The following is a 27,500-nucleotide window of genomic DNA, read 5'->3' as shown; positions in this document are numbered from 1 at the left end:
CCCCTTCCTCTCCTCCCCTTCCCTCCCCATTCCCCTCTCCTCCCCTTCCTTTCTCCTCCCCATTCCCCTGAAAAAACAAAGAAAGAAGATACAAAAAAAATGGGAAAATGGAAGCACGTACCTCCTTTCTCCTTTCTTCCCTTTCCTTCCCCATTTCCCTCCCCTTCCCTACACTCCCCTATCCTCCCCTTTCCCTCCCATCACTGTAAAAAAAGGGAAAAGAATAACTAATGCAACAAAACACCTCCTCTTCCCCCATTCCCTCCCCTTCCTCCTCCTCTTCCTCCTCTCAATAGGTGGACAGCGGCGGCGGCGGCGCTGACGGTGGCCGGGACGCAGCTGTGGCCGCCAGATGTCTCTTGCCTTCCAATTATAACTTTACGGTTTCATTTATGATTCTGATGGTCACTGGAGACACAATTTACCACCTCTGTGCTGAAGTTACAGCCTGATGAGTTGTGGGGGGCGGGGGTGCAGAAGCGTGAGGGAAGTGGATGATGGGGGGGCTGGGGGCCTGAAAAAGCATGAAAAGGGCGATTGGGGGAGCCGGAGGGAGTGAAAGGGGAGGTAGTGCGGGAGGAGCGTGTGGCTGGGGGTGCGTGTAGGGGCGTGGAAAGGTGGAGGGGGTCTCGGAGTGGGTGGGAGATGCAGGGGGAGGGAGTGGGAAGCATGGGAGGGGTAGGAGAGGGAGGGAGGGGAGCTTAAGGTGGAAGGGGAGAGGGGGTGATACAGGGTTGAGGGGGTAAGGGAGGAGGGGAGGGGAGGGGAGGGGAAGGGGTGGGGGTGTAGGACTGCTGTGATGGGGAGAGGGGAGATTTTAACCCAAAAACTACACAACTACTACTACTACTACTACTACTACTACTACTACTACTACTACTACTCCGCCCCCTCCACCCCCCAGATGGGTTTCCTGGAGGTTCTTCGCCCCCCAGAAATTGATGATGAGCTGAGTTCGGGGGACGTGGTAGCGACAGAGGGGGAGCGCGCGTCCCTCAGGTGTGTGGCGAGGGGACACCCGACCCCTACCATCACCTGGGTGCGGGAGGACGCGGGCGCCTTCATGGTAAACAACGGCGTTATAACCAAGGCGGGTAAGTACAGAAGGAGGAGGAGGAGGAGGAGGAGGAGGAGGAGGAGGAGGAGGAAGGAAAGGGATGAGGAGGAAGAGGAAAGAGACGATGAGGAGGAGAGGAAGAGGAGAAGGAAGGAAGTACAAGAGGAAGAGAGGATTTACTGAGCTTAGGGAAGAAGAAAAGGAAGATGAGGAAGAGGAGGAGGAGTAAAGGAAGGTAGAGAAGGAGGAGGAGGAGGAGGAGAAACTGAGGAAGAAAGTAAGGAAGAAGGAAGATCTAGAGAGGGAAGGAAGAAAGGAGGAAGAAAGGATGGAAGAAGGAAGATTACAAAGACTGGGGGAAGAGGAGGAGGAGCAGGAGGAAGAAGAGGAAGAGGAGGAAGAACACTAAGGCTGGTGGAATGTTATAGAGGAAGGATGGAAGGAAGGAAGGAGGGAAGAAAAGAGAATAACGAAAAGCGTAATAAATTGTAACTTATTTCTGCATTTCTCATTTTCTCTCTCTCTCTCTCTCTCTCTCTCTCTCTCTCTCTCTCTCTCTCTCTCTCTCTCTCTCTCTCTCTCTCTCTCTCTCTCTCTCTCTTTCAAAGGCTGTAGTTGAAATGACACGGGTTTTCAATGGTGTTTTTACGGCTCTAGTGACAGATTAGCAAGATTTCTACATTATCAGCTGGAGAAACACTCTTGAGAACCCGGCCAGTCTTCTCTGTGGCCTTTAAATATAGTCAGTTAAGAGAGCAGAGTATTTATCAACATACCCCAGTCTGTATCCTGAATTTTGTCGGTCCTCATTTGTGTTCCCTTGTGTCGGCAGTGGAGTCGTGGGAGGGGGAAGTGCTGGAGCTGACTCGTGTGTCCAGGGACGACATGGGCGCCTACCTTTGCATTGCCAGGAATTCAGTGCCTCCTCAGGTGTCCAAGCGGGTGCTGCTCCACGTGCATTGTGAGTCACCTGTGTGTGTGTGTGTGTGTGTGTGTGTGTTACCTGTGAATTTTGCATCTAATATTCTTTCTTTTCAAAATGTGTACTCTCTCTCTCTCTCTCTCTCTCTCTCTCTCTCTCTCTCTCTCTCTCTCTCTCTCTCTCTCTCTCTCTCTCTCTCCCCATCACCCATACCTAATCTAACACTCCCCATTCATTCTATACGCAATAACCACAAAATTTCCCCTTTCCTCCCCTTTCCTCCCCTTTCCTCCCCTCTCATTCACTCCTCCACCCCTCCACCAGTCCACCCGATCATCCACGTGCCTAACCAGCTGATCGGCTCACCCTACGGGAAGGACGTGACCCTAGAGTGCAAGGTGGAGGCGTCACCTAAACCCGTCACCTTTTGGCAGAACAGTCAAGGTAAGGAGGTGATGGTGGTGGTGGTAGTAGTAGTAGTAGTAGTAGTAGTAGTAGTAATAACAAGCAGATAGATAAGAAGAGAGACGGATCCCATATACCCATCAAACACCCATCCACACACCCATTTCCACCCAGATCACCCACCTACACACCATTTCTACCCAAAACACCCACAAAACATCTCTTAAACCTCCCATTCCACCCACACGGAACACCCATTTCACCCATCACCCATCACCGGACGTCACCACACCCCTTCCCGTCCTCAGAGGAGATGCTGATGTCCTCCCCGAAGTACAACGTCAGCGAGGAACACCAGAAACCGGGCGGGTACGCGGTGCACATGCGTCTAGTTATCAAGAACCTCACAGCTCACGACATTGGCCAGTACACCTGCGTCGCCAAGAACTCAATAGGGGAGGTGGACTCTCTCATCAACGTGTACTGTAAGTGTCTAAGAGTGCCTAAGTGGCGGGTGAGGGTGGTGAAAGAAGCACTAGGGTAATATTTAAGGGGTCTGTGTTAGGTAGTGGTTGGGAAGAGAACGGGGACATGAAGGTGTGGTCAGGAGAGCTTCGCCACCCATAAGCTGCTTCACGCCACTGGTTCACGTACAGAGGCGCCGCAGGTTCTCACCAAGGACTACGGCTGGGGGGTGTTAATGGTCCTCTTGATCCCCACTCACAACCCTGTTTAATTTCTCCTTGTGGGTGATTCAACTCCTAGAAGTCCCTCACCACGTCTAGCCTCAGTGGTGTGATGTGATGACTGGCCCGGCGCCCTACCTTGCTGGCCGCCTTTCCTTCAGTCACATAAACGCAGGCGCCACAGAAAGCAGTGTGTGAAGGGCCACGTCATGGGGTTTGAGTGGGTGTCTGGGGTGGAATGAGTGTAAGGATGTTAGTGCACGATAGATGTTCCTGTGAATACCTGCTGGAGGAAACGAGAGTAAGACAAGACGCCGCCCCCCCCAAGGCCACTACCCGTCACAGCCTGCTACTGCCCCCCTGCCTGCCACCAAGAGCGCGCCGGTGGTCTGTGGGAATGCATCTAGAGGGAACAGATGGGGACTATTTTAAGGGTGACTGCAAAGATTAAGGGTGAATTTAAGGGTGTAGTTAGGAGGGGAAGAATGAATGAATGCTTGAGGGTACGAATAGAAAACGAAGAGAAGGAAAACGTTTTAGGGTGCGACTGAAAAAGAAAACGGGAGGTAGGGTGTGTGAGGCTATACGCAGTGAGCAGTAAGTAACCTGACGGAGAATGTGAGGGTGTGGAGAGGGAAGGGAGCACTGAGGGCGTGGCGAGAGGGCTTGATGCACTAGTACTCGTATTTCAAGACAGGAGACAGGAAGGGAAGGGGAGGGGAATTTTGAAGGTGTGGATAGGGTGGATGAGGTAGATGGGGTAAAGTTTATGAGAGAGAGAGAGAGAGAGAGAGAGAGAGAGAGAGAGAGAGAGAGATGACGTTTCATTCCACGCTGACAGCCCCAACAAGCCAGCGTGACCACATAATTATCTAGCACCTCGTCTGTGTGTGTGTGTGTGTGTGTGTGTGTGTGTGTGTGTGTGTGTGTGTGAGAGAGAGAGAGAGAGAGAGAGAGAGAGAGTGTGTGTGTCCCTTCCTCTCTCCCTTCACCCATTATCTCGCTCCTTCCCTCCCTTCTATTAGTACTCTCTCTCTCTCTCTCTCTCTCTCTCTCTCTCTCTCTCTCTCTCTCTCTCTCTCTCTCTCTCTCTCTCTCAGTCCATAGTCTCCCTCATTTCCTTCATTTCACGGAGTATGGTGACGAGAGAGAGAGAGAGAGAGAGAGAGAGAGAGAGAGAGAGAGAGAGAGAGAGAGAATGTCTTCACACTATTTTCTTTATAATCTTCACAACATCTATTTTTTTTTCATTTATAGTTATTTTTAGCAATTATTTCATTTTTCTTCGTTGCTTTCTTTTCGTATCATTCATTCATTCATTTTTTTCTATATCCCCTATTTCTTTATTTTTTTTTACTTTATTCATCTGTTTTATTCCATGTCGCCTTATTCACTTTCATTCATTTATCTTTTATTCTACCTATTCATTTCCATTCTTCACCTTATTATTGCGACTCTTTCAGTGTTTCCCTTGCTCCTATCTTCCTCTCCTCTCTCTCTCTCTCTCAACAGCACACAAACACACTCCTCTCCCACAGACATCGCGCCAGCCACCACGACGCCCCCGCCACCACGCCTCGTTCCAAGCTTCATTGAGACCAACAGAGTGGAGGACGAGGATGACACGGGCCGGCTGTCCTCTCCCAGCCTCGACCTGGGCCCCTTGGATCACTCGGAGAAGGATTTATTCCGCAACGAACTCACAGAGGGTTCTGCCAACGAAGCCTGGCTCACAAGACCTCACCAGTACAGTCCAGGGCCTCTTCCTCCTACCTCAGGCGCAGCAGGGCAAGGCGGGAGGACCTGGCTGTCGGAATCAAATGAACTGGACTCCGCTTCTTCTTCCGCTTCCTCGTCCCCCTCTTCGTCTTCAGTGTGGGCCCGGTGGAGGTTGAGTGTGGTTGGGGTCCTTGGCTTGCTACAGAGGAGCGTGTCTGCTGGGTTTTCAGGGGTTTGGACTTAGAAGTGTGTGTGTGTGTGTTTGTGTGTGTGTTTGTGTGTGTGTGTTTGTGTGTGTGTGTTTTGTGTGTGTGTTTTGTTTTAATCTGTCTGTTTCTGTTTTTTTCTTTTTTCTGTTTTTTTTTTTATTATTCATTCTCTCTCTCTCTCTCTCTCTCTCTCTCTCTCTCTCTCTCTCTCTCTCTCTCTCTCTCTCTCTCTCTCTCTCTCTCTCTCTCTCTCTCTCTCTCTCTCTCTCTCACGGCATTCCACACTCACCATTCCCCACGCACAAGACACCAACACACTTACAAACACACTTACAAACTCACTTCCACACACTACTTGTCATCGCTCTCTCTCTCTCTCTCTCTCTCTCTCTCTCGCTCTCTCTCTCTCTCTCTCTCTCTCTCTCTCTCTCTCTCTCTCTCTCTCTCTCACTTAACTGCTACTTCTATCTACTGTTGACTCACTATCATTGTTTTAAACTTAGTATTCATCGTATATGGCTTCCACTACTACTACTACTACTACTACTACTGTTACTACTACTACTGCTACTACTACTACTACTTGTATTACACACTTATTGTAATGAAAATATTTGAATTTATACGGTTCGAAGCTCCTCTCTCTCTCTCTCTCTCTCTCTCTCTCTCTCTCTCTCTCTCTCTCTCTCTCTCTCTCTCTCTCTCTCTCTCTCTCTCTTATCCACCTACTGGCTTGACTCTCGCCCTTAACTGCCCTCCTCACAGTAATAACCTAACAGACAAATGGGCCCTTACATACCCAAATTAACGAGTAACATAAGGAACAGGTGGTGAGGCAGGTGAGCAGACAGGTGAGCAGGCAGGTGAGCAGGCAGGTGAGTAGGCAAGTTAGCAGACAGGGGGATAGACATGGGGGACAGACAGGTGAGCAGACAGGGGAACAGACAGGGAACAGACAGGTGAGCAGGCAGGGGAACAGGCAGGGGAACAGGCAGGGGAACAGGCAGGTTAGGAAACAGGGGAACAGACAGGTGAGCGGGCAGGTGAGCAGACAGGTAAACAAGCAGGTGACATCAGTAGTAGGTAGACTGTCCCTTCTTACTTTGTTATGGAAAGGTAGTCAAGATCGATAAATGGAAAATATAGATAAAACTGCTCTTTCTCATTTTTTCTTGCTTTCTTTCTTTATTCTGCTTTCTAACATTGATAAAAACTGTTCTTTCTCAAGTTGATAATAAAGAGCATGCAGGTTTCACGATACTGTCGGGTGCTGTAAGGTTCAATAGACCAGTGGTGAATAGCGTTGATGAAAACTGTTCTTTCTCTCGATGATAACAGCACACAATTTTTAGGATACAGTCAGGTGTGGCAAATTAGACCAGAGAAAGTAATAATATCAATAAGTTAGAGAGGTGACGAGTAACATTGACAAAAACTGCATCTTCTTAGGTCAGTCACACAGAAGGCCCAGTTGTGATGGCAAAGTAGATCTGGCTAAGAAAAAGATGAAATGATAAAATAATAAAGTTATCAGATTAATGACAACATTCTGAGGATACTGAAAAATTGTAAATAGGAACTAACCACCATCTTGTCTGTCTGTCTGTCTGTCTGTCTGTCTGTGCCTGTAACTCACAAACCCGTCCCGTCCCACACACACACACACACACACACACACACACACCATAATCAGAGACAAAGAATAAAACAGAAAACGAGGAGAGGGAGCAGGAGCAGGAAGAAGAGGAGGGAAGAGGAAGAGGAAGAGGAAAGAGGGAGGAGGGAGGAGGTGGAGGAAGAACCAAGGTAATGAGGTAGATAGAGCAATACTAACTAACCTGGAAACACTAACCATTAACTACCACTAACTACCACTAACCTAACCACCACCACCACCACCACCATTACCACTGCAAATATACTACTACTACCGCTATTACTGCTACTACTACTACTACCACTACTGCTATTACTACTATTACTACCACTACTACTACTATTTTATCCACATCGGCCACCGCCCCATTTCCCTCCCCCCCCCCTCCACACCCCCATCAGTCTGTCTGTCGCTTCGTCTCGTCGTCAGGAGGAAGCAAGTAGGGCGCCATTCCCTGCAGAGTGCGTCTCGAAGCCGTTTGGTGTAGTTGGGTTCTCGCAGCGCCCCTCGGTTCTCTCAGTAGTGTGGAAATAATTTAGAGTCATGATCTGAATGGGAATTAAATCGTGGAAATATTTTAGAGTTGGTATCTTACTGGGAATCAAAGTTAGAGTCTTATCCCACCGCTGCCACCACTTGTAAGACGGATACTTGGGGTTTGCGTCACTCGAGGTTGTTTTGCCCGGCCCTCAGCTCTCACAAGTAACATTCTCAATTATTCAAGGCCACGTAGGGACATCTCAGCCTCCACCGCCTTATTTCGGAGCTTCTCATGTGGTCCCAGTTCTCTGTGGTGTACTTACATGTTCTTTCAGCCTCCCTCGACTTTCAGATAGCGCCACTTCCCATCAATGTGGAGGCAACTAGGTGAAGGCTTGATGACCGTGTTGAAGAGTCCTTAGCTTGTCTGTTTTTTTTTTGTTTCCTGCGCGTTTTCAGGACCAAATCAGGGTAATTTAATGCAGGATTGTTGGTAACCTGCTTGAATATTACAAAATGTACGTGTGTTTCTGTGCTGCTAAAAATCATCAGCAGAAGACATTCCCGTGAAGCAGGGTGTGTGTCTGGCGTGCTGTGTTTTCGACCTGTGTTCTTCTTGCTCCGAAGCTACACGTTTTCTATGAGCAGCACCGTCTGGCCATTTTCTCCGCACACTTCATGTAGAGTGTGGCGCGGAAGGAAGCCAATGGATGAGCGAGGAAGACAGGAGGACAGGCCTTGAGGTGTCGTGCATAGCAGGGACTCTGTGGCCACTAAAGGGAACCATGAGTTAGGCTCTGGACCCACATGACGCCACGTAGCTTCCTTTCAGTCACAGCGCTGAGGATTGTTCCCGGCAGCTTCTTAACCCCCCTGAACCCCCCGCCTGCAAGAGACACGCTCCTGTCGGCCGCTCAATGTCACTGTGCCTCTGTATCTCCATATTTTGATAATCGTTTTGACCGCATTTCTGTCACTCTCACTTTTCTTTGCAACGAAACTTGGAAACTTGTTGGCAGCCGAGTAGTGGTGCAGCGTGTACAGAACCCCACCTATCACTACGCCCAGTATTAGTGATGGGTGAGTCTGGAAACCACTGCTTGCCGTGTAGTGAAGCGTCAACTGTCACCGTATGTTGCATTAAATTGGCGCCACTGTCTCCTGCATCGGTTCCTCTGTGGGTTGTGGATGCCGTGTTGTGAGGGATTAACTCACCATATGTGGCATGAAATTAGGACCACTGTTCCCTACACAAGGTTTCCTCAGCGCTCTTATTGACATCACACCAACACTCGCCCCCACTCGCTCTCTCTCGCGGAACCCCAAGCCCCGTTAAGCAATACAAGGGTCGCTACACACGCCTAGGTCTGTCTTCAACCGCTAACGTACGTGACCGCCTCCCCTGCCGCTGTTCTCGTGACTGACTGACCCATACCCTGCTGTCCCACTCTGGCGTCCTCCTGCCGGCGGGACTGAGCCTGGCGACACCCACATATACCTCAGAAAGACTGTCAGGTTTTGCAGTTCGCTCTTGCGGGGTGGCGAACTGACCCAACTCTGCCTCGCGTCCTCTCTGTCACGATACGCAGGGAAAAAGAAGAGCACCCACGTTATGACTACTACTACTACTACTACTACTACTACTACTACTACTACTACTGGCGTCTTTATTAATACTCAAAGAGGGATAAGGCAGAATTTGGTCAAGCTCCCCGTACTGTACACAATAAAATAATAATAGAATAGGCGCCCCACAATCCCCCCTCACCCTCCCCGCCCCTCAGAGACCCACCCCCAACCCCGCCCCTGCCCTGCCCCTCCCCGCCCCCGCCCCGCCCCGCCCCCGTCTCAGGTAACCGAACAGGAGGCGATTAAGGGCATTAATGTACAGGTGTAGCGGGTCAGGTGTGCGTGTGTGTGTGTGTGTGTGTGTGTATGTGTGTGTGTGTGTGTGTACGCTGTCACCTAGTGTCCCAATGTATACATAAATTAGAATGTTTGTATGTTGTATATATTCGTGTATGTATGTATGTATGTATGTATGTGCGGAAACCTGTATGTGTGTGTGTGTGTGTGTGTGTGTGTGTGTGTGTGTGTGTGTGTGTGTGTTGGTAGGTACACACACATCAGGGCATTATATATATACACGCACATAACCATTCCTTTCATAGTGTTAGATGTTATTTAATTTCTTTCCTGTACATATTAAGACGGTGAGTTGACCATTACAGCCAAGGGTTCAATCAGTCAGTCACCAGCCCACGTGTCCCTCTCCCACCAGACTCTCCTGGCTGTTGTTTGTACGTCACATATCACGCTACGGAGGGTCGCCAACACACATCACTCCCGCCACCTCCTTGTAACGCGCCGAGACACCCATTCTTACGGTATCCTCGGGGACATGACATACATACATATATACATACATACAAGTCAATAAAGGGGTACTAGAATAATTCCTGTAACCTAGATTTTAAGTCATATATCATACATACATATATTTAAGACAAAGGGTCAGTCACACAGAGGGTCACGCATGCTGCTTGTGGTGATGGGAGTCATGAAGGTGTTAAGAGAGACCTGTGTGAGTTACGATAAAGATGAACGTGGCGCTGCACCTCGTGGCCTGCAGTGTCTTGTGGCGAGATTCCGAGACACTCCCGCTTCGCACCTCCACTTCTTTCAAAAAAGGTGTTTTCAAGGTTGTAGTGATAGATTAACAAGGTTTCTACATTATTAGCAGGAGAATGCTCTTGAGAACCCGGCTAGCCATCTCAGTGAGGTTTGAAATTAGTGGTGACACATATAAGCGTCTCAGAATTCTGGCCACGGTGGTGAGGAAAGGGCCCCTGCTGGTTTAGTCAAGGAGAATGGGTGAAGCTTGTTATCTGTTTATCAAGGAAATTATCTCCAAATCTCATGGCCACGAAATATTACCATTCCCATAATCCACTGCAGTACTTCCATCACTCGTGTACTCAAAGCAGAAGGTGGTGCAAGGAGTCTGTGGCAATCCTGTAATCCTGATCGCTATCTTTTTGCTAACTGTACATACTTGTCGAATATTCTCTAAAGCTCTCTGGAAACTGTAGCAACAACCTCGTAACTCTATTTAAGTCACCCATCACATCCAACGGCCATTTTTTTCTCTCTCCTCTGATCTGAAAATTAGTTTATACCCACTGAAACAATAATAGTGAAGGGGAAATAATGATAGCAAATGACAGTCAAGCTCACCACTGACCGCACCATCACCTTTGAATCAGTGTGAACCTCGACTTGCAGCATCTGTTCAGGTCTCGTCACAAATAAATCTTCGAGACCCAAGTGGAATAGGCAAGTTTGAGTGTCTTGTCGCCATATTTGAACACAGCTTGAAGGACAAGTAAACCACGCAGTCCTTCTCCTCCTCCTATGCCTTCACTGCTTCATCCACCTCCTGACGAAGAGCGTGGGTTCTTCAATTCCACCATCGCACGTTACCAGCTGTTGTCTTCGCTAATTAAGGTTAAGGCAGCTTGGCAAAGATCAGGCAGTCGGGCTGACCTCAACTGACACCTGTACGTACGCTTCATGTCACCTGTTGTCGTTGTTCATATTACGTTATAGTAAAATGTTACCCACTGCAAGGCTTTCCTTCCTGCCTGGCGTCCTGTAAGGTGGTGCTGGTGGTGGTAGTGGTGATCATGGTAGCTGTAGACGGTAAATAGAAGTAGTAGTGGTAGTAATAGTAGTAGTAGTGGAATTAACACCTAGTAGCAGAAGCAGCAGGTTACTTCCTCTTGGTTTAAGGTGGATATGTAAGAGGAAGAGGAGCTAATAAGAGGAGTGAGGGGAAGGGAAAGCGAAAGTGTGGATGAAGTGCAAAGGGAATGAAAGAGGAATGGAAGGAGAAGAAATGGCAAGGTAGAGAGGGCAAAGGTTAGATATAGAAAAATAATATTCGATAAATATGCAGAAAAGAATAATTTAAATTGTGACTCTCCTAAAAGAAGGCTTGGCGGTGGTGTTTAAAAATTTACGTGTTTCCCCTCAAAAGTTTTCTCTCTGGAACGAGGAGGCTGGTGGCGCCGCTCATCTGAAGGGTAGACTCAACTAAGCGATCCACTGTGACAACATAATATGAGATGGGAAAATAAAGGAAGCTGCAAGAAGCCATCAGGCCTACACGTCGCAGCCCTACACCAATTAGTACATGAATGAACACACAAATAAACAAGACAACGAGTAGTACATGCTGAATAGAATGATTAACACTTTCGCTGCCGTGGTCTTCATTTATTTACATGAATCCATACAAGAATTAACGAATAAATACATAAACAAGACAGCGATAACATAAATAATAGGATGATGAATGCTTTCACTGGTGTGGCGCTCCCTTGTTAACGATGAGACCACTATAAAATGTTTGCATTGATACAGGAAGAAGATAGCGTGGAGGGTTAACCTTGTCTCCTCTAGGCTACTGAATAAATAATAGACTATAGGTAAAAACTAGTACACATAATTAAGTGTAAAATATTGGGTTTTATGGAAATAACCTAAACCTGCTAATTTTGAGACTATTTATTGCTGGACAAAAATAGCGATCACTAAGAAAAAAATAGCAAGACATTATCTTAAAGGAACGTTGCCTTAAAAAAAAAAAAAAGTAACAAAATAAAACGTTATATAACATTTTTTTGAGACCAACAAAAGACTTGAGAAAGAAACATTAAGAGATATTGTAATCTGATATATATATATATATATATATATATATATATATATATATATATATATATATATATATATATATATATATATATATATAAGGCCTTTTGACTCAAGTCTAATGAAATTTCATTCTCAAGACGTTGTAGATTAAGTGTAGAGTTAAACTAAATGTTTATTTGCTATAAATATGGACTTTTTTTTTCCACCAAAAACCCTTAATTCACTACGTTAGATTTTGATAGTGTGAGAAACAACTGATTAAAATCTTCATGAAATAACTGGATATAGAGAAAAGTAATAAACTTCAAAGGATCTACTAAAAACAATTGTGTGATAGGGCGGAAGGACCTAGTTTTTGAGGCACGCGGTCAGTACCAGGCAGCGGCGCGGCGCGCATCGTCAGAGAGCTGGAAGACGCTTTGCGTGACGGTGCGTTACATCTTATGTTTTGTTCTACTTAAAAAAAACTTGTTATATGTGTTCGATATGCAATAATTACTTGGTTAAAAACTGAGAGAAGCTAACAACAGCTTACTCGATTGAAAATGAGAGAAGTTAACAACAGCCTACTCTCTGATAGAGGAAATGTAACTTCCTTGCCATGATGACCTCAGGGCCCGGCTACTGAAATGTTGGCTGGGCTCAGGACTTTGTGTTTATATTTCATGTGTCTTGTACACACACACACACACACACACACACACCACCTTCTCACAACTAACACAATAATTTACGAGGCTTCTTACAAAAATGTCATATATATATATATATATATATATATATATATATATATATATATATATATATATATATATATATATATATATATATATATATGATCCCCAAACTTGTACACTAGTATAGAAAAATATAATATTTGTGTAACAGTGGAAAGATTAAATAGCAGTAAGTTAATGGGTGTGTATCTCGTAGGTACCCTGTCACTTGGCTCAGCGGCTCAGTTGTCAGGACAGTGCGAGGCAGCGAAGGTGCAACTTCTTGATGTGTGTGAGCACCTTGAGTAAGTACTTATCCTTCAGTGTTCACAGCTTCATAAGACTCCCATTATGTGAGTAAAATGTTCTCTTTGGTTGTAGTAGTGAGGGAAGGTCGTAGTCAATGAAGGTAAGCACAATGATACTACGACCGTAATGAAGTGCTCAGGCAGCTGATGACGTGACGAGCGAGGCAGACGCCGCGCGGCGCCTCCCAGCGCTCGGTGACGTGATGCTGTCATACCGGACATTCAACCTGATTCGTTATAACGGGTTAAAAGCGATTGCTTTTGGTTTCATTCCCATCGTCATGGCGTCTCTGCCTTTACTTTGCTTCGAACCAGCTTGACCAGTATTTCGAAACAGTGAATCATCTCGTGAGCTCTGATTTGAAGGACTACATCATGCTGCTTCAGGTCCTCATATTCTTCCACTGATGATGAATAATTGTTTAACCGTGAATAAATAAATTAAAACACTCTTGAAAAATTACTTGTAATTATTGTTGTTGTTGTTGTTGTTGTTGTTTTTCATTGATGGTTCACATCATCCATTAAACCATCACTGAAATAAATGAGAATGCTGAAAACCGTAATGTCTTCAACTAGAGCTTGATAAAAGAACGCAGAGATAAAACGAAGAAAAGTTTGTGAATGTTGGCACTGTGGGGACAAAGAATTTGCAGTGAAGCATGTTAAAAGTAGAGATAAGACGTTAGAACACAGGAAATGGGCGTTTGTGTTAAACAGCATACAGAATTTCAGTACAATAGTGATGTGAAATATGAGGAGATTGATTTAAGCTATTTCACATTAAAATTTATATCATGAATCTTATAAAAATTAATTGCAAAGTGTATTTGTTTAGTCCTCGGTAGTATAGTGGTTAGTATCCCCGCCTGTCACGCGGGAGACCGGGGTTCGATTCCCCGCCGGGGAGGCCAATATTATTTTCTCTCTGCCTCTTCCTCTTCTTTGAGATATTGTTACTTAATATTATACCACAGAGCAGGGCTGCGTGGAGGCCAAATGGAGAGGTGTAGGTTGTGTTGAGTAACTAGCGGGAAAATACTGGTGGTGGGTGGAGCGGTGGAGTGTAGAGGGAAGAGGGAACATTGAGACACTGGACGAACACATCATAGGAACACACGCTATGCGGTGCGAGGGGTAAGACCGTGCGCCAGTGTTTTGTTACGGCCAATGTAGGTATTGTGGGTCTGGCCAGTACGTACATTTTCAGCTGTTGCGCAGTTATTCACCGTAGTGGAAAAACGGTGCTTCTCTCTCTCTCTCTCTCTCTCTCTCTCTCTCTCTCTCTCTCTCTCTCTCTCTCTCTCTCTCTCTCTCTCTCTCTCTCTCTCTCTCATGATTCATTAGTTAAGATTACCTTCCTTGAAATTTGTTTTTTCTAGAATATTTGATGGCGGCATCTTCATCCTCGGTAGTATAGTGGTTAGTATCCCCGCCTGTCACGCGGGAGACCGGGGTTCGATTCCCCGCCGGGGAGATAACGTTTTTTTGCATCTTTAAAGGGACATTCGTTTTGTTATTGTTACATGCTTTTGTCGTATTAACTAAAAGCGAAAACTCTTCATCCAACACCTTTTCTCAACAAAAGAGATTATTGAAGCTGCATTGTAATAGTTTCCTCCACGTTTGTTGTGGAGGTAGCCTACACTACAGGTTTTACTTTTTATACAGTAACTTTTAAAATTATCTTAAAGATGACAAGTACATAATGAAAGGAAAAAAAGAAAAAAAAGAAAAAGGAACTATTGCGATGGCCGGGAATCGAACCCGGGTCAACTGCTTGGAAGGCAGCTATGCTCACCACTATACCACCATCGCTTGTCTGAATAAGGAAGACAACATTTTTTGGATTCAAATTTTCCTATCAGCTTTGTACATACATTGAAGTAGAATGAAAAAAGGCGGTTCTATTTTAATCTGGAATCGTCATACACGTTATAGTGGCAGGAATGTGCACCACACACACACGGCATCCTGATGGTGTACAATTGCCTTCCTGCTGCATGTTAACGAAAAGAAACTGGGATACACGTTCTCTGCCGCCCATCGCCCCACGCCCACGCTGGTTCATCTGTCAGTCTAGCCGATTTGATTTTCAGTCAGGAACATTACCTTCCCCCCAGTATATTTCATCTTAATTTCCTCACTGAAGCACAGGTGTCTTGAGACCACCGACAGCAACCCTTTATTTGTTCTCTCCTCCGTTCCTTGTCCTCACTTTCAGTCAAAAGTTGGATGTTGCTTCACACATGCAATGACTTGACTTGTTCTCATGCCTACACTTGAGCCTTCTGAATCTTTTACTATCTACCTTATACTTCAGTAACCCTTCAGCTAAATTTATTTCTGCAGTATACCTCTCACCTAGCTCCTCTAACCATAGAAAATCCTTTGACTGTTTATCTTCTAGAGTGGAGCACATCCTGGCTCCTTGGAGATCTCCATTCTTGAAAGCTTCATTGTTCACCACCAGCTTTGTCTTTCATCTCCCTTCGTTGACCAACCCGGTGAACCAGCCTGTAACTGCCGTCCTTCACAACCTACTTCACAACCTAGAGCAACTGGTGCAGCAGGGACATCACCCTACCTAAATCAGTCTTACTGTCTTGGATACTGGAGATGCACCCAACATTCTTCACTTTTTCCTAACTTATAATCCTTTTACTTATTCTGTTGCTATGTACTCTCTGCTGAAGTTCTCCAGCCGTAGCCTCATATCTGTAACTTCTTCCTTTGGTATTTTGCTTGCTCTGACTGGGGAGCTTGAGGAGTAATTGTTTTATTTTCCACGAAATGGTTGCTGCTTCCATATCAGGGACACATCTGTGTGTGTGCTGAGTAAATGGTGGAGATGACTGTGTCTGGTATGGAGACATGCATTGCACACCCTTCCTCTCATCCTCAACCTTCCAAACCTTCACTTAACTCACCTTGTTGCCTTTTACATTTGCAGCAATGATACAGATTATATAGCAGATAACAATATTTTATTTTTACAACCATTACTATAACTTGTCATTATGCAACATGTAATGAGGTACAATTCTCAATAAAATATGTGCTCAGATAATATACAACTGGAGCCTCAAAATCCATGTTTTCTATTATAGCTGTTTAAATGTACATATACATTTCTTAGTAATCAATTTTTCTTAACTTTATACATATTTTTTTCAGTTTTACTTACATTCAGTTAAAAGATAAAAGGACAATCATAGGATATAAAGAAACTATCTTATTTAAAAAGTTAATAAATGCTAAATTAGCCATCATATATATATATATATATATATATATATATATATATATATATATATATATATATATATATATATATATATATATATATATAAGTTAGTATGGGCAGTAAGTCCAGTTCCTCAGTCCCGTGGCCCCAGCTGGACAGGTTCCATTTTGTAGGTGTTGACATTGATGCACCTTGGCAAGGCTTTCTTGTATTTTTCGGCAAGGAAAAGTATGAATCTATCAGGATGAGGGTGGATGTAAATGTACAGCTCACACTCCTGACATACCATCTTCACTACTGAGCTGTGGAGGAATGAACAGAAATAAAATAAGAGGACAATTGTGGTGGTATGCACAAACACCACATCAATACACACACCACATACCAATGAATGTTGATGTTATTGTGGATGCTGAAGAGACAGATCAAGAGATGAGTGAAGAGCTGACAAGTGATCAAACTATAGAGGGACAGAGAAATATGTATAGGCTAATATATTACATGTTACAGTAAACACTCAATGTAAGAAACCTTGAATCAGCAAATTGCAATTTTAACCAAACTTTTAAGCCTATCATAATAATTGCAAGTCAGTGGAAGTGACAGGAGTTTGTCAAGTCACTAAAACTTTAATGATGTCCTTGTGCCTGCACTCTCAAGTCACCACAATTTTCTGCTGTCTAACTAACTAAGACTTCAGTGTAAGTCATCAATTCATCTGTGCTGTGTATCTCTCCCATAACTCCTCTGTAAGTCATTAATTCATCTGTGCTGTGTATCTCTCCCATAACTCCTCTGTAAGTCATTAATTCATCTGTGCTGTGTATCTCTCCATAACTCCTCTGTAAGTCATTAATTCATCTGTGCTGTGTATCTCTCCATAACTCCTCTGTAAGTCATTAATTCATCTGTGCTGTGTATCTCTCCATAACTCCTCTGTAAGTCATTAATTCATCTGTGCTGTGTATCTCTCCATAACTCCTCTGTAAGTCATTAATTCATCTGTGCTGTGTATCTCTCCATAACTCCTCTGTAAGTCATTAATTCATCTGTGCTGTATATCTCTCCATAACTCCTCTGTAAGTCATTAATTCATCTGTGCTGTGTATCACTCCATAACTCCTCTGACTGTCTAAAATGAAGCACATTTTTATCCATTTTCTCTTTGCTTAAAGCTCCACAAAAATATCAGAGTAAAAAATCTAGTAATACTGTGTCATGTCTGAACAGCTAAACATTGCACTTATGATCATCACATGAGTGTTTGTTGCTTTAATAATTTTTATACAACCACAAGGCTTTCACATTATCCAAAATAGTTGTTTTCAGTCACTTTATATACAGATTGAAGAAGTTAATTGAAAAATAGATACCTGCAAACAAATGAGGCACAAAATGATTACCTAATTAACAACACAGTCAAAATTAAGAAGAAAGATAAGAAAAGAAAGAAATGCAGAGAACAGGTCACATTGTGATTACACACCTTGACAGAAAAATGCTCCTGTTTACAAAGTTCTTGCAGTAACAATTAGGGCACTCCTTAGGTGTGCCCTTCTTCCATTTCACCTCCAGGTAGTGTCCAGTGGCAAACACTTCAGCAGGAATGTATTGGGGCCTGGGAGGAACTTGCAAATCCTCCTTGGGTAAGGTCTGAAAAGTGTGTTCATTGTTTGTGCTTTTTGGGCCTGGCCTGAAGGCACATGACATGCCCTTGTCTATGATGGAGGCTTGGTGAGGGGAAGTGATCACCTTAGAAGGGATAATAGATTTCCTGACAAAGGAAAGGGAGGTATGTGTCATAGAATTGAAAGACTGTCCCTCACCAGAAATATGTTTTTTTGCAAAAGTGGACTGAGCTGGGGAAGGAACTGTCTTGACAGGGGAAGACCACTTCCTTATAGGAGACATGGATATGCTGACAGAGGAAGTGTGTGTTCTGGTTGAGGACGTGTCTCTCCTGGCTGGAGAGCTGCATGTTTTGGTAAGGAAGGTGTTCATCTTAGCAAGGTGTGACAAAGTGCATCTCCTGGAAGAGGAAGAATGTGTGTCTGTCTTAGATGGGGAAATACACCTGGCAGGGCAAGTGTGTGTGTCTGGTGTGGCAGGGCAAGTGTGTGTGTCTGGTGTGGCAGGGAAACTGTGTGTGTCTGGTGTGGCAGGGGAAGTGTGTGTGTCTGGTGTGGCAGGGGAAGTGGGTGTGTCTGTCTTAGCAGGGGAAGAGTGTGTATCTGTCTTAGCAGGGAAAATGCATCTCCTGGCAGGCCAAGTGTGTGTGTCTGGTGTGGCAGGGGAAGTGTGTGTGTCTGGTGTGGCAGGGGAAGTGTGTGTGTCTGGTGTGGCAGGGGAAGTGTGTGTGCTTGTCTTAGCAGGGGAAGTGTGTGTGTCTGGTGTGGCAGGGGAAGTGTGTGTGCTTGTCTTAGCAGGGGAAGAGTGTGTATCTGTCTTAGCAGGGAAAATGCATCTCCTAGCAGGCCAAGTGTGTGTGTCTGGTGTGGCAGGGGTAGTGTGTGTGCTTGTCTTAGCAGGGGAAGTGTGTGTGTCTGGTGTGGCAGGGGAAGTGTGTGTGTCTGGTGTGGCAGGGGAAGTGTGTGTGTCTGGTGTGGCAGGGGAAGTGTGTGTGCTTGTCTTAGCAGGGGAAGTGTGTGTGTCTGGTGTGGCAGGGGAAGTGTGTGTGCTCATCTTAGCAGGGGAAGTGTGTGTGTCTGGTGTGGCAGGGGAAGTGTGTGTGCTCGTCTTAGCAGGGGAAGTGTGTGTGTCTGGTGTGGCAGGGGAAGTGTGTGTGCTCATCTTAGCAGGGGAAGTGTGTGTGTCTGGTGTGGCAGGGGAAGTGTGTGTGCTCATCTTAGCAGGGGAAGTGTGTGTGTCTGGTGTGGCAGGGGAAGTGTGTGTGCTCATCTTAGCAGGGGAAGTGTGTGTGTCTGGTGTGGCAGGGGAAGTGTGTGTGCTCGTCTTAGCAGGGGAAGTGTGTGTGTCTGGTGTGGCAGGGGAAGTGTGTGTGCTCATCTTAGCAGGGGAAGTGTGTGTGTCTGGTGTGGCAGGGGAAGTGTGTGTGCTCGTCTTAGCAGGGGAAGTGTGTGTGTCTGGTGTGGCAGGGGAAGTGTGTGTGCTCGTCTTAGCAGGGGAAGTGTGTGTGTCTGGTGTGGCAGGGGTAGTGTGTGTGCTCATCTTAGCAGGGGAAGTGTGTGTGCTCGTCTTAGCAGGGGAAGTGCGTCTCCTAGCAGGAGAAATGTGTGTGTCTATCTTAGCACAAGAAGTGTGTGTGTCTGTCTTAGCACAGGAAGTGTGTGAGTCTGTCTTAGCACAGGAAGTGTGTGAGTCTGTCTTAGCAGAAGAAGTGTGCGTGTTTGTCATGGTAGGGGAAGCATGTGTGTTTGTCTTAGCAGGGGAAGTGTGTGTGTTTATCTTAGCGGGGGAAGTGTGTGTGTTTGTCTTAGCAGGGGAAGTGTGTGTGTTTGTCATGGCAGGGGGTGTGTGTGTCTTGGCATGAAAAACCGTTATCTCATCAGATGGGGTGGGTGGTGAGGCAGAGGTCAACTGACTCAGGGCAAGGCTGGTCTTAGGGGCAAATGTCATTTGAGAAGATGGTGTCTCTGTCTTGATACTCTTGACACGTAATGCTTGGATGATCTTTAGGGCAGCACAGGAAGCATGTCTTCTAGGCTTGGTTTCTTCTGTGGCAGGGGTGGCTTCTGTTTTGTCAGGAGTGATTGCCTCTGCTACAGCAGGTGCATGCGGCATGTTTCTCCTCTTCGCTGGTGGCATACTTTCCTGGGACCTCTTCTGCCCTTTCTCCAGCGGCAATACTTGACGTGTCACTGGATCGGATTTGGGCTGGGCCATCTGCTGCTTTGAGGAGATCTGTCGCCTGGTGATCCTGCAGGGCTGTATTGGTGGTGGCAGATCCTTGAGGTTAAGCAGCAGAGGATTCTCAATCATGTAGGACATGGCTGTCCTCCAGGGATCTAGCTCCCTGAGAGGCATGATGGTATGTACGTAGGTCGAAGCACTGGCAGCGACCTCATGAGCAGTAAGTATGGTGGTGGACTTCTTAGACATGTCTGTTCTTATATTCTGCATCACATAGGCTACAGGCAATTCTTTCCATACCAAACAGTGACCATCCTTGCTTGCATAGCAGTTGCTGGTCACTGGGAACTGCTTTTTGAACACATTGCAAGTGTTTAACACTTCATAACAGTTTTTACACTTAATTGTTCCAAAGAACAGGTGTGTCAAGACCTTTGCTCCCTCCACCTGCTTCTTACATGTGTAGCAGAATACTTTCAGCAGTTTCAGCTGAGCCTCCCCATAAGTGTTTAGGCTTGGATGACAGATGGGCTGAGATATGACTAGTGTGCTGACTTCTTGAGCATTTGCTTTTGAGGTTACTGAAGAAACATGTTTCATCTCTTTGCAAGGAGAATTAAGTTTTGTAGTGTTAGAGGTGCACATCCCATCTGGAAGAGTGGAACTCTTGACAGGGCAAGTATGTGGGTCTACCCTAGCAGGGAAACTGTGTGTATCTGTAGTGGCAGGACAAATGTTTGTGTCTGTCTTAGCAGGAGAAGTGTTTGCATCATTCCTGGCAGGGGCAGTGTGCATCTCTGATCTGGCAGCAGAAATGTTTGTCTCTCTACTGCCCAGTGAGGCAGAGGTCGACTGACACTGGGCAAGGCTGGTGTTAGGAACAAGTGTCGTTTTGGAAGATGGTGTCTCTGTCTTGATACTCTTGGTAAGTAATGTTCGGATGACCCGTAGGGCAGCACAGGAAGCATGTCTTCTAGGCTTGGTTTCTTCTGTGGCAGGGGTGGCTTCTGTTTTGTCAGGAGTGATTGCCTCTGCTACAGCAGGTGCATGCGGCACGTTTCTCCTCTTCGCTGGTGGCATACTTTCCTGGGACCTCTTCTGCCCTTTCTCCAGCGGCAATACTTGACGTGTCACTGGATCGGATTTGGGCTGGGCCATCTGCTGCTTTGAGGAGATCTGTTGCCTGGTGATCCTGCAGGGCTGTATTGGTGGTGGCAGATCCTTGAGGTTAAGCAGCAGAGGATTCTCAATCATGTAGGACATGGCTGTCCTCCAGGGATCTAGCTCCCTGAGAGGCATGATGGTATGTACGTAGGTCGAAGCACTGGCAGCGACCTCATGAGCAGTCAGTATGGTGGTGGACTTCTTAGACATGTCTGTTCTTATATTCTGCATCACATAGGCTACAGGCAATTCTTTCCATACCAAACAGTGACCATCCTTGCTTGCATAGCAGTTGCTGGTCACTGGGAACTGCTTTTTGAACACAATGCAAGTATTTAACACTTCATAACAGTTTTTACACTTAATTGTTCCAAAGAACAGGTGTGTCAAGACCTCTGCTCCCTCCACCTGCTTCTTACATGTGTAGCAGAATACTTTCAGCAGTTTCAGCTGAGCCTCCCCATAAGTGTTTAGGCTTGGATGACAGATGGGCTGAGATATGACTAGTGTGCTGACTTCTTGAGCATTTGCTTTTGAAGTATGCTCCATCTTCAATTTCAATTCTGCCAAATGGAGACACAATGACACAATGACTAAAAGTAAATATTGAGCTCTGAGTCAAGTAGAAACAAAAGGCCCTACACACACACATGAGCCTACTCTAGAAACTGGAAAATATAGGAGGATTAAAAGGCAAAACTTAAGTTGGATGCAAGACTCTTTGAAGGACAGACAAATGAGGACAATAATCAGAGAGAATACTTCAAGCTGGGGTGAGGTAACAGTGGAGTACCACAGAGATCTGTATTAGCACCCATTATGTTTCAAACTTACATAAATGGTATGAAGGAAGAATTAAATAGCTACATTAATTTGACTGTTGATGATGCAAAGTTGCTAAGAGTTATAAAGAGCCAGAAGGATTGTAAGGAGCTACAGAGATTTAGATCAAATTCATGCTTTTGAGTCTAAAGTGGAAACTTTAATTTAATCCAAAAGAAATGTCATGTGTTGGAAATGGGAAAAGTACAAGGAGACCTACATGGAATTATAAAATGGATGAAGACACAATAAAGAAAGTAATAAAGAAAAGAATCTGTGGGTGATTATCCAGGAGACACTGTCACTAGAGAAACCTATAAGTGGGATGTTTGGCTCTTCATTTAGGATATTAAGTAACATTAGAGTGGCTTTTGCCTACATGGACACATATATGATGAAGAAAATAATTACAACCATGATGCACCCCAAGTTGGAGTACGCTGCAGTACTATGGTCTCCACACGGGAAGAATATAAGGAAAATGGAAAGAATACAGAGGTCGGCAACAAAGATGATGCCGGAAGTGAAGGAAAAGACTTATGAAGAGCAACTCAAAGAAATGAGATTAACAACATTGGAAGAGAAAAGAAAGGGGACTTGATAACAATGTACAAATTAATAAACCACATGGAAAAGGTGGACAGACAAGTTTGGAGATGCATGTGGACGAGGGAACAAGTGTACGAGAGGATATACAAAAAGAATAAAGAGGAAATGCCTCAGCGACACTAAGAAATGGAGTTTCCCGTACCAAAACACTAATCTCTGGAACTGTAAAAATGCTGGTTACAGTAGCTAGAGTGACCAAATTTAAAGAGAAACTGGTTAACTGTAGATATGGAGACAGGAAAAAAATGAGCTTAATCTTGGACCCTGTGCAAAACAACTAGGTTAATACATTGAGCATTTCTCCTTATTATTTTTTTTTTTTCTCCATGCTGTGCCACTTTCTCCAGGAGCATTCACAGCCTTTCATCCTTTCACTCATCTCTCCACACAGTCCCTGCAGCAACGCCATCCATTCCCTTCCTGTCTTTTCCACTCTGACAAGCCCCAGTTCCCTCAGCACCACTTGCAGCCAGTAATAACCATCTGGCCAGCCACCACATAGCCTACAATCTCCTATGCCTATATCGTAAGCCTATCTTTTTATTTGCCAATCCAGTTCAAAATTTCACATTCTCAATATGATGTGTTATATACAGTTAAATAAATCTGATTCTTTCCATCTAACAGGTTATGTTGTTTGCTAGCCCAAGTTTGGTTAATCCTTGTTAGAGCATATAACATGTTTCTGACCAATAAACAAAACCGTTCCCGTGCAGCTAAACACAATACAGCCATAACCCTTCCATCACATCATTTGGGGCATGTGGCACAAATAACAAACAACTCGCAAACGAATTTTCAAAATTTATCTCGACTTCCTCGCTCTCGTTCTTCCCCTCAACTCTGCACTGCCTCAATGGGTACTGCGTGTCCCGTGGCAGGTACTTTATTACAAGATAGGGTGTATTGTGTTAACTGCAATTTTACCACTAAAACTCAATGTCTTGTGGGCACTCCTGCCCTCCTTGATCGCAGGTTACTTTTCACTACCTCCAAGCACTCGTCACACAGAAACAAAATATTGTTATGGATGAAAACCATGGAGGCAGCCCTGAGCTGTATGGACCCATTCACACCATTCGCTTGCCACATCACTACTGCTGTTAGACACACTCCCCAAACACTTCAGTTTTCAAGAGCCATTTCTAACTTACCGTAGGTAATCCACTTGGGGAAAATAAAAAAAACACATCACATACGTCCTCACGCCGCTCACAAGGGCTCAGTTCAAAAGGCGTCCTCTATTTCCCTTATATTCATAACACTGATCAGGACGCACGACCCGAGTTCTATTTACATTTTTTTTTTTTTTTCCGAGTTGATGTTTGGCGGGAATGCTGCCTTTGAAACGGCACTCCTTGATATTGGTAGCCCTAACATTCCACAGAAATGTTTACCTTTCTCGCTAATTTTGCATCATTCATTCATTCATTCTAATCTAGCTTTGTACAGTACCTCAAGGTTGCAGACCAGGCTCGGTTTTTTTTTTCCCCACAGGAGTTGCAATTATAAAAGCCTAGCTCAAGGGTAGTCAAGATCAACTGAATACAAGCAGTGTGATGCAGCGTTGCCAGATTGTTTTGGCCATGTTATCGTACTACACAGGTTGAAATTATTGTACTTCTGGTAAAATTATCGTACATATGTAATTATTCCAAATATTATGCAAAACTGCCACTTTCCAAATACAGCAGAATTTAGGTTTATATATATATATATATATATATATATATATATATATATATATATATATATATATATATATAGAGAGAGAGAGAGAGAGAGAGAGAGAGAGAGAGAGAGAGAGAGAGAGAGAGAGAGAGAGAGAGAGAGAGAGAGGTGTGTGTGTGTAATGAAAAAAAAAAACAACAACACTGCCCTTAACAAACAAAACACTAGCAGCAGCAGTGTAGCAGCAGAACAGATCAGGAAGAGATTTAATTTCGGAGATGAAGTCCTTTCAAGAATGCATATGCTGGAGCAAGACAGTTTTTTAGGCATCCAGGGCAAAGTGCAAGAGCAAAGTTTGGTGCCCCTCGCGACACACCTTCCCCGTATCATTGCCCAGGATGATTCTACCCTCCAGCAACTGGACGATGAGTGGAGGAGGCTTGCCGTAGAAGATCTGCCTGAATCCATTACCAACATGGCGAAAAAAAAGTGGACAAAAGCAATTACAACCAGCCTGATAAATTTTGGTGTGCCATAAAAACTCTGGAGGATAGTGATGGAAACCCAAAGTTTAAGCTTGTTTCATACTTTTCTCTAGGATGTCTTTCTTTGCCTCATGCTAATGCTGACTGTGAGCGCTGCTTCTCTAGTGTAAACCGTGTGAAAACAAAAGACAGAAATAAGCTAAAAACAGAATCCGTAAGAGACATCATCCTAGCGAAGCAGTGTGTTGCTTCCACATCCATCAGTGACTGTACGACCTTCAAGCCATCAATCAAAGTCAATGATAAAAAATAAAAAAAAAAACATGACATCAAGAGTGCTATATTCCTCCAATGAAGAGAGTGCCGGGGCTGCTGACGACGTGCCGGATGTATATATAGAAGAACAAGACCAGTAATCTCCTACATAGTAAGTAAACAACTTAACGAAGTGGCCGTTGTTTTTCTCCAATTATTAATGATATGTATTTAGGAAAGTGTTTTGTTTGTTAAGGACATTGTTGGTTTTTCATTATACACACACACACACTCTCTCTCTCTCTCTCTCTCTCTCTCTCTCTCTCTCTCTCTCTCTCTCTCTCTCTCTCTCTCTCTCTCTCTCTCTATATATATATATATATATATATATATATATATATATATATATATATATATATATATATATATATATATATATATATATATATATATATATATATATATATATATATATAACCTAAATTCTGCTGTATTTGGAAAGTAGCAGTTTTGCATAATATTTGGAATAATTACATATGTACGATAATTTTACCAGAAGTACAATAATTTCAACCTGTGCAGTACGATAATATGGCCAAAACAATCTGGCAACGCTGCCAGTTCTGCCTGACAAGTAAACTAGTTAGTGTGTCGCGTCTATGGGAGGTTTTAGTGCTCGTCTGTTTCAACTCCCAGCCTGACAGTATTTTTATTTTTTATTTTTTTATTTATTTATTTTTTTTTTTTTTTTGTGTAACCAATTTGTGTTTTTTTTTTTTTTTTTTTTTTAATTTGTGTGTGTGTAACCACGCCTACACAGTGGCTGCCAAGGCTTACCCATGAGTTAAACCTTCTCTAGTTGGTAATGAGGAAGGCGTGGGCTCTAGCGGTGGACACCCTAAGGCAGCAGTGGGTGAAAACAAGCAAAATAAAGAAAAGTTTGGCTGTGAGAAGGTGCTAGACAGCCAGCCATAGTGACGAGGAGGCAGGACCACCACCATCACCACCACAGAGAAGGTAAGGTCAGGAAGTGTTAGAATAAATTTAGGTAACTTAACGTAACTTTTTAATGAATAAATTTAGGTAACTTAACGTAACTTTTTAATGAATAACTGAACAATCCACGGTTTTAACTCATTTTAACGCATCTCACCTAACCTCCAGCACAATAAATCCTTGTGTCAGCCTCGTCTCGTTGCTAAAAACCGTAAAATTTAACTTAATGAAAATGTGAACAATCTGGGTCATCTCTATTTATCAGCCATTATCTATCTTATCTGTGAGTGTTTTAAACCAATACTGTCTTAAAGCGGAGCCACATGACCTAGCTTTAATATCCGCTCGTTAGATATACCTGCCATTACTTTAAGTTTGGCGAGGGTTTAAATGAGTGAGAAGGGTTGGTCGTCCCCTCCACTGGCCCCCCACCGCCATCTTGGATAAGGCTCCCCAGCCCCCTCCGGTTCCAATATTATTTTTTTTTATTTCCTAAGTATTTTATTTCGGCTTGTAGCTAAGATTTTATGGTTTGTAAAAATATTTCGTTGTTTTTTAAGTTATTTGAGCGCGTGTGTTGCGTGAAAAGTGGTGATTTTGGCGTTGTTTTTGTGTAAATAAGAGGGCCGTTTTCGGCGTATTTTTTTACGGTCCCAAACCTAAATATTTTATTTCAGCCTGTACTAGGTTCTTATTGGTTTTAAAAAATAGTTGGTGTTTTTTTAAGTGTGTTGCCGTCCCGCTCAGTGAAATGCGTGCACCGTACACTTGTTTTTATTCGTGTTCAACTTCCAATAATATTGATTTTTTTTTCGGTACATTTTTTTATTTGTGCCTGTAGCTCACTTTAAATGGTTTTAGAAAATAGTTCAGATTTTTTAAAGTGTTTTTCGTTATGTTTAAGCCAGAATGGGTGGACATTTGAACGATTTTAAATGGGGTGAAAGTTCCAACAGTTTCCAGATACTTCTTTTTAAATATCTTTAATACTACTGCGTTTTGAAGTGTGTTGTTATTTGTGGCAATAGTTAAAATGTGTAGCAAGTCTGAATTTATAAAGCATTCCTGTCTAGCTGCGTTTTTTAGAGGAGTCATTTTCAAAATGAAATACGTACGTACGTAAATAACGGCCGCTGTGACGTCATCAACCCCCCAGCCGTGACGTCACAAGCCCCCCAGCCGTGACGTTATCAGAGTGGTACCTTCCCTAACTCCCTTCCAGTCCCTCCCAGTAAATATTCAGTGTTTTTTTTTTTTTTTTCAAGGTATTTCAAGGTGTGTGTGTGTGTGTGTGTGTGTGTGTGTGTGTGTGTGTGTGTGTGTGTTGCCTTGTCTTACGTTGTACAGATGCTTATGCTGTGTCTGTGTGTGTGTGTGTGTGTGTGTGTGTGTGTGTGTGTGTGTGTGTGTGTTGCCTTGTCTTTCGTTGTACAGATGCTTATGCAGTGTGTGTGTGTGTGTGTGTGTGTGTGTGTGTGTGTGTGTGTGTGTGTGTGTGTGTGTGTTGCCTTGTCTTTCGTTGTACAGATGGCGATGCAGTGTGTGTGTGTGTGTGTGTGTGTG

At 44.2% G+C, this 27,500-nt stretch overlaps 3 protein-coding genes and 3 non-coding genes across 14 annotated transcripts in view; 4 read left to right on the top strand and 2 right to left on the bottom strand.

Annotated features, from left to right (window-relative positions):
- LOC135095115 (lachesin-like) overlaps nucleotides 1-10,760 on the top strand; it is an 84,056-nt gene extending 73,296 nt beyond the window's left edge. For all 4 annotated transcript variants that reach the window (XM_063995855.1, XM_063995852.1, XM_063995853.1 and 1 more), the window contains 5 exons: nucleotides 905-1,094; nucleotides 1,890-2,018; nucleotides 2,304-2,423; nucleotides 2,693-2,869; nucleotides 4,609-10,760. In XM_063995855.1, the coding sequence (XP_063851925.1) occupies nucleotides 905-1,094; nucleotides 1,890-2,018; nucleotides 2,304-2,423; nucleotides 2,693-2,869; nucleotides 4,609-5,033 (1,041 nt within the window). In that variant the 3' untranslated portion in view covers nucleotides 5,034-10,760. The remainder of the gene's footprint in view (nucleotides 1-904; nucleotides 1,095-1,889; nucleotides 2,019-2,303; nucleotides 2,424-2,692; nucleotides 2,870-4,608) is intronic.
- Nucleotides 10,761-12,224: 1,464 nt separating this feature from the next.
- The window catches only part of LOC135094845 (alpha-ketoglutarate-dependent dioxygenase alkB homolog 6-like), a 23,271-nt gene continuing 7,995 nt past the window's right edge, over nucleotides 12,225-27,500 (top strand). Inside the window, exons 1-4 of one of the 5 annotated variants that reach the window (XM_063995278.1) lie at nucleotides 12,253-12,283; nucleotides 12,788-12,875; nucleotides 22,922-23,056; nucleotides 25,801-25,958. The gene's annotated coding sequence lies outside the window, so the exon portion shown is untranslated. Of the gene's footprint in view, nucleotides 12,284-12,787; nucleotides 12,876-22,921; nucleotides 23,057-25,800; nucleotides 25,959-27,500 lie in introns of those variants that run through there. The other 4 variants (XM_063995274.1, XM_063995273.1, XM_063995277.1 and 1 more) reach the window with 4 other exon arrangements.
- Nucleotides 13,717-13,788, top strand: Trnad-guc (transfer RNA aspartic acid (anticodon GUC)). Its single transcript has one exon. It is a non-coding gene; the product is annotated as a tRNA-Asp (tRNA).
- Trnad-guc (transfer RNA aspartic acid (anticodon GUC)) lies at nucleotides 14,284-14,355 on the top strand. The gene has a single exon. It is a non-coding gene; the product is annotated as a tRNA-Asp (tRNA).
- Nucleotides 14,625-14,696, bottom strand: Trnag-ucc (transfer RNA glycine (anticodon UCC)). The gene has a single exon. It is a non-coding gene; the product is annotated as a tRNA-Gly (tRNA).
- LOC135094844 (mucin-2-like) lies at nucleotides 15,844-24,097 on the bottom strand. Of its 2 annotated transcripts, none has more exons than XM_063995269.1 (3): nucleotides 23,986-24,097; nucleotides 17,612-21,662; nucleotides 15,844-16,427 (listed from the first exon to the last, which is right to left on the bottom strand). In XM_063995269.1, the coding sequence occupies exons 2-3, from the start codon at nucleotides 21,646-21,648 to the stop codon at nucleotides 16,259-16,261; spliced, it is 4,206 nt and encodes a 1,401-aa protein (XP_063851339.1). In that variant the 5' UTR covers nucleotides 21,649-21,662; nucleotides 23,986-24,097; the 3' UTR covers nucleotides 15,844-16,258. The 2 variants fall into 2 exon arrangements, with proteins under 2 accessions (XP_063851339.1, XP_063851338.1); XM_063995268.1 differs by lacking the exon at nucleotides 23,986-24,097 and adding an exon at nucleotides 23,685-23,854.

Source organism: Scylla paramamosain, chromosome 47, assembly GCF_035594125.1.
Source record: "Scylla paramamosain isolate STU-SP2022 chromosome 47, ASM3559412v1, whole genome shotgun sequence".
Taxonomy (NCBI): Eukaryota; Metazoa; Arthropoda; class Malacostraca; order Decapoda; family Portunidae; genus Scylla; species Scylla paramamosain.
Note: the sequence above shows the minus strand (reverse complement) of the source record. Positions and strands in the feature narration are given on the sequence as shown.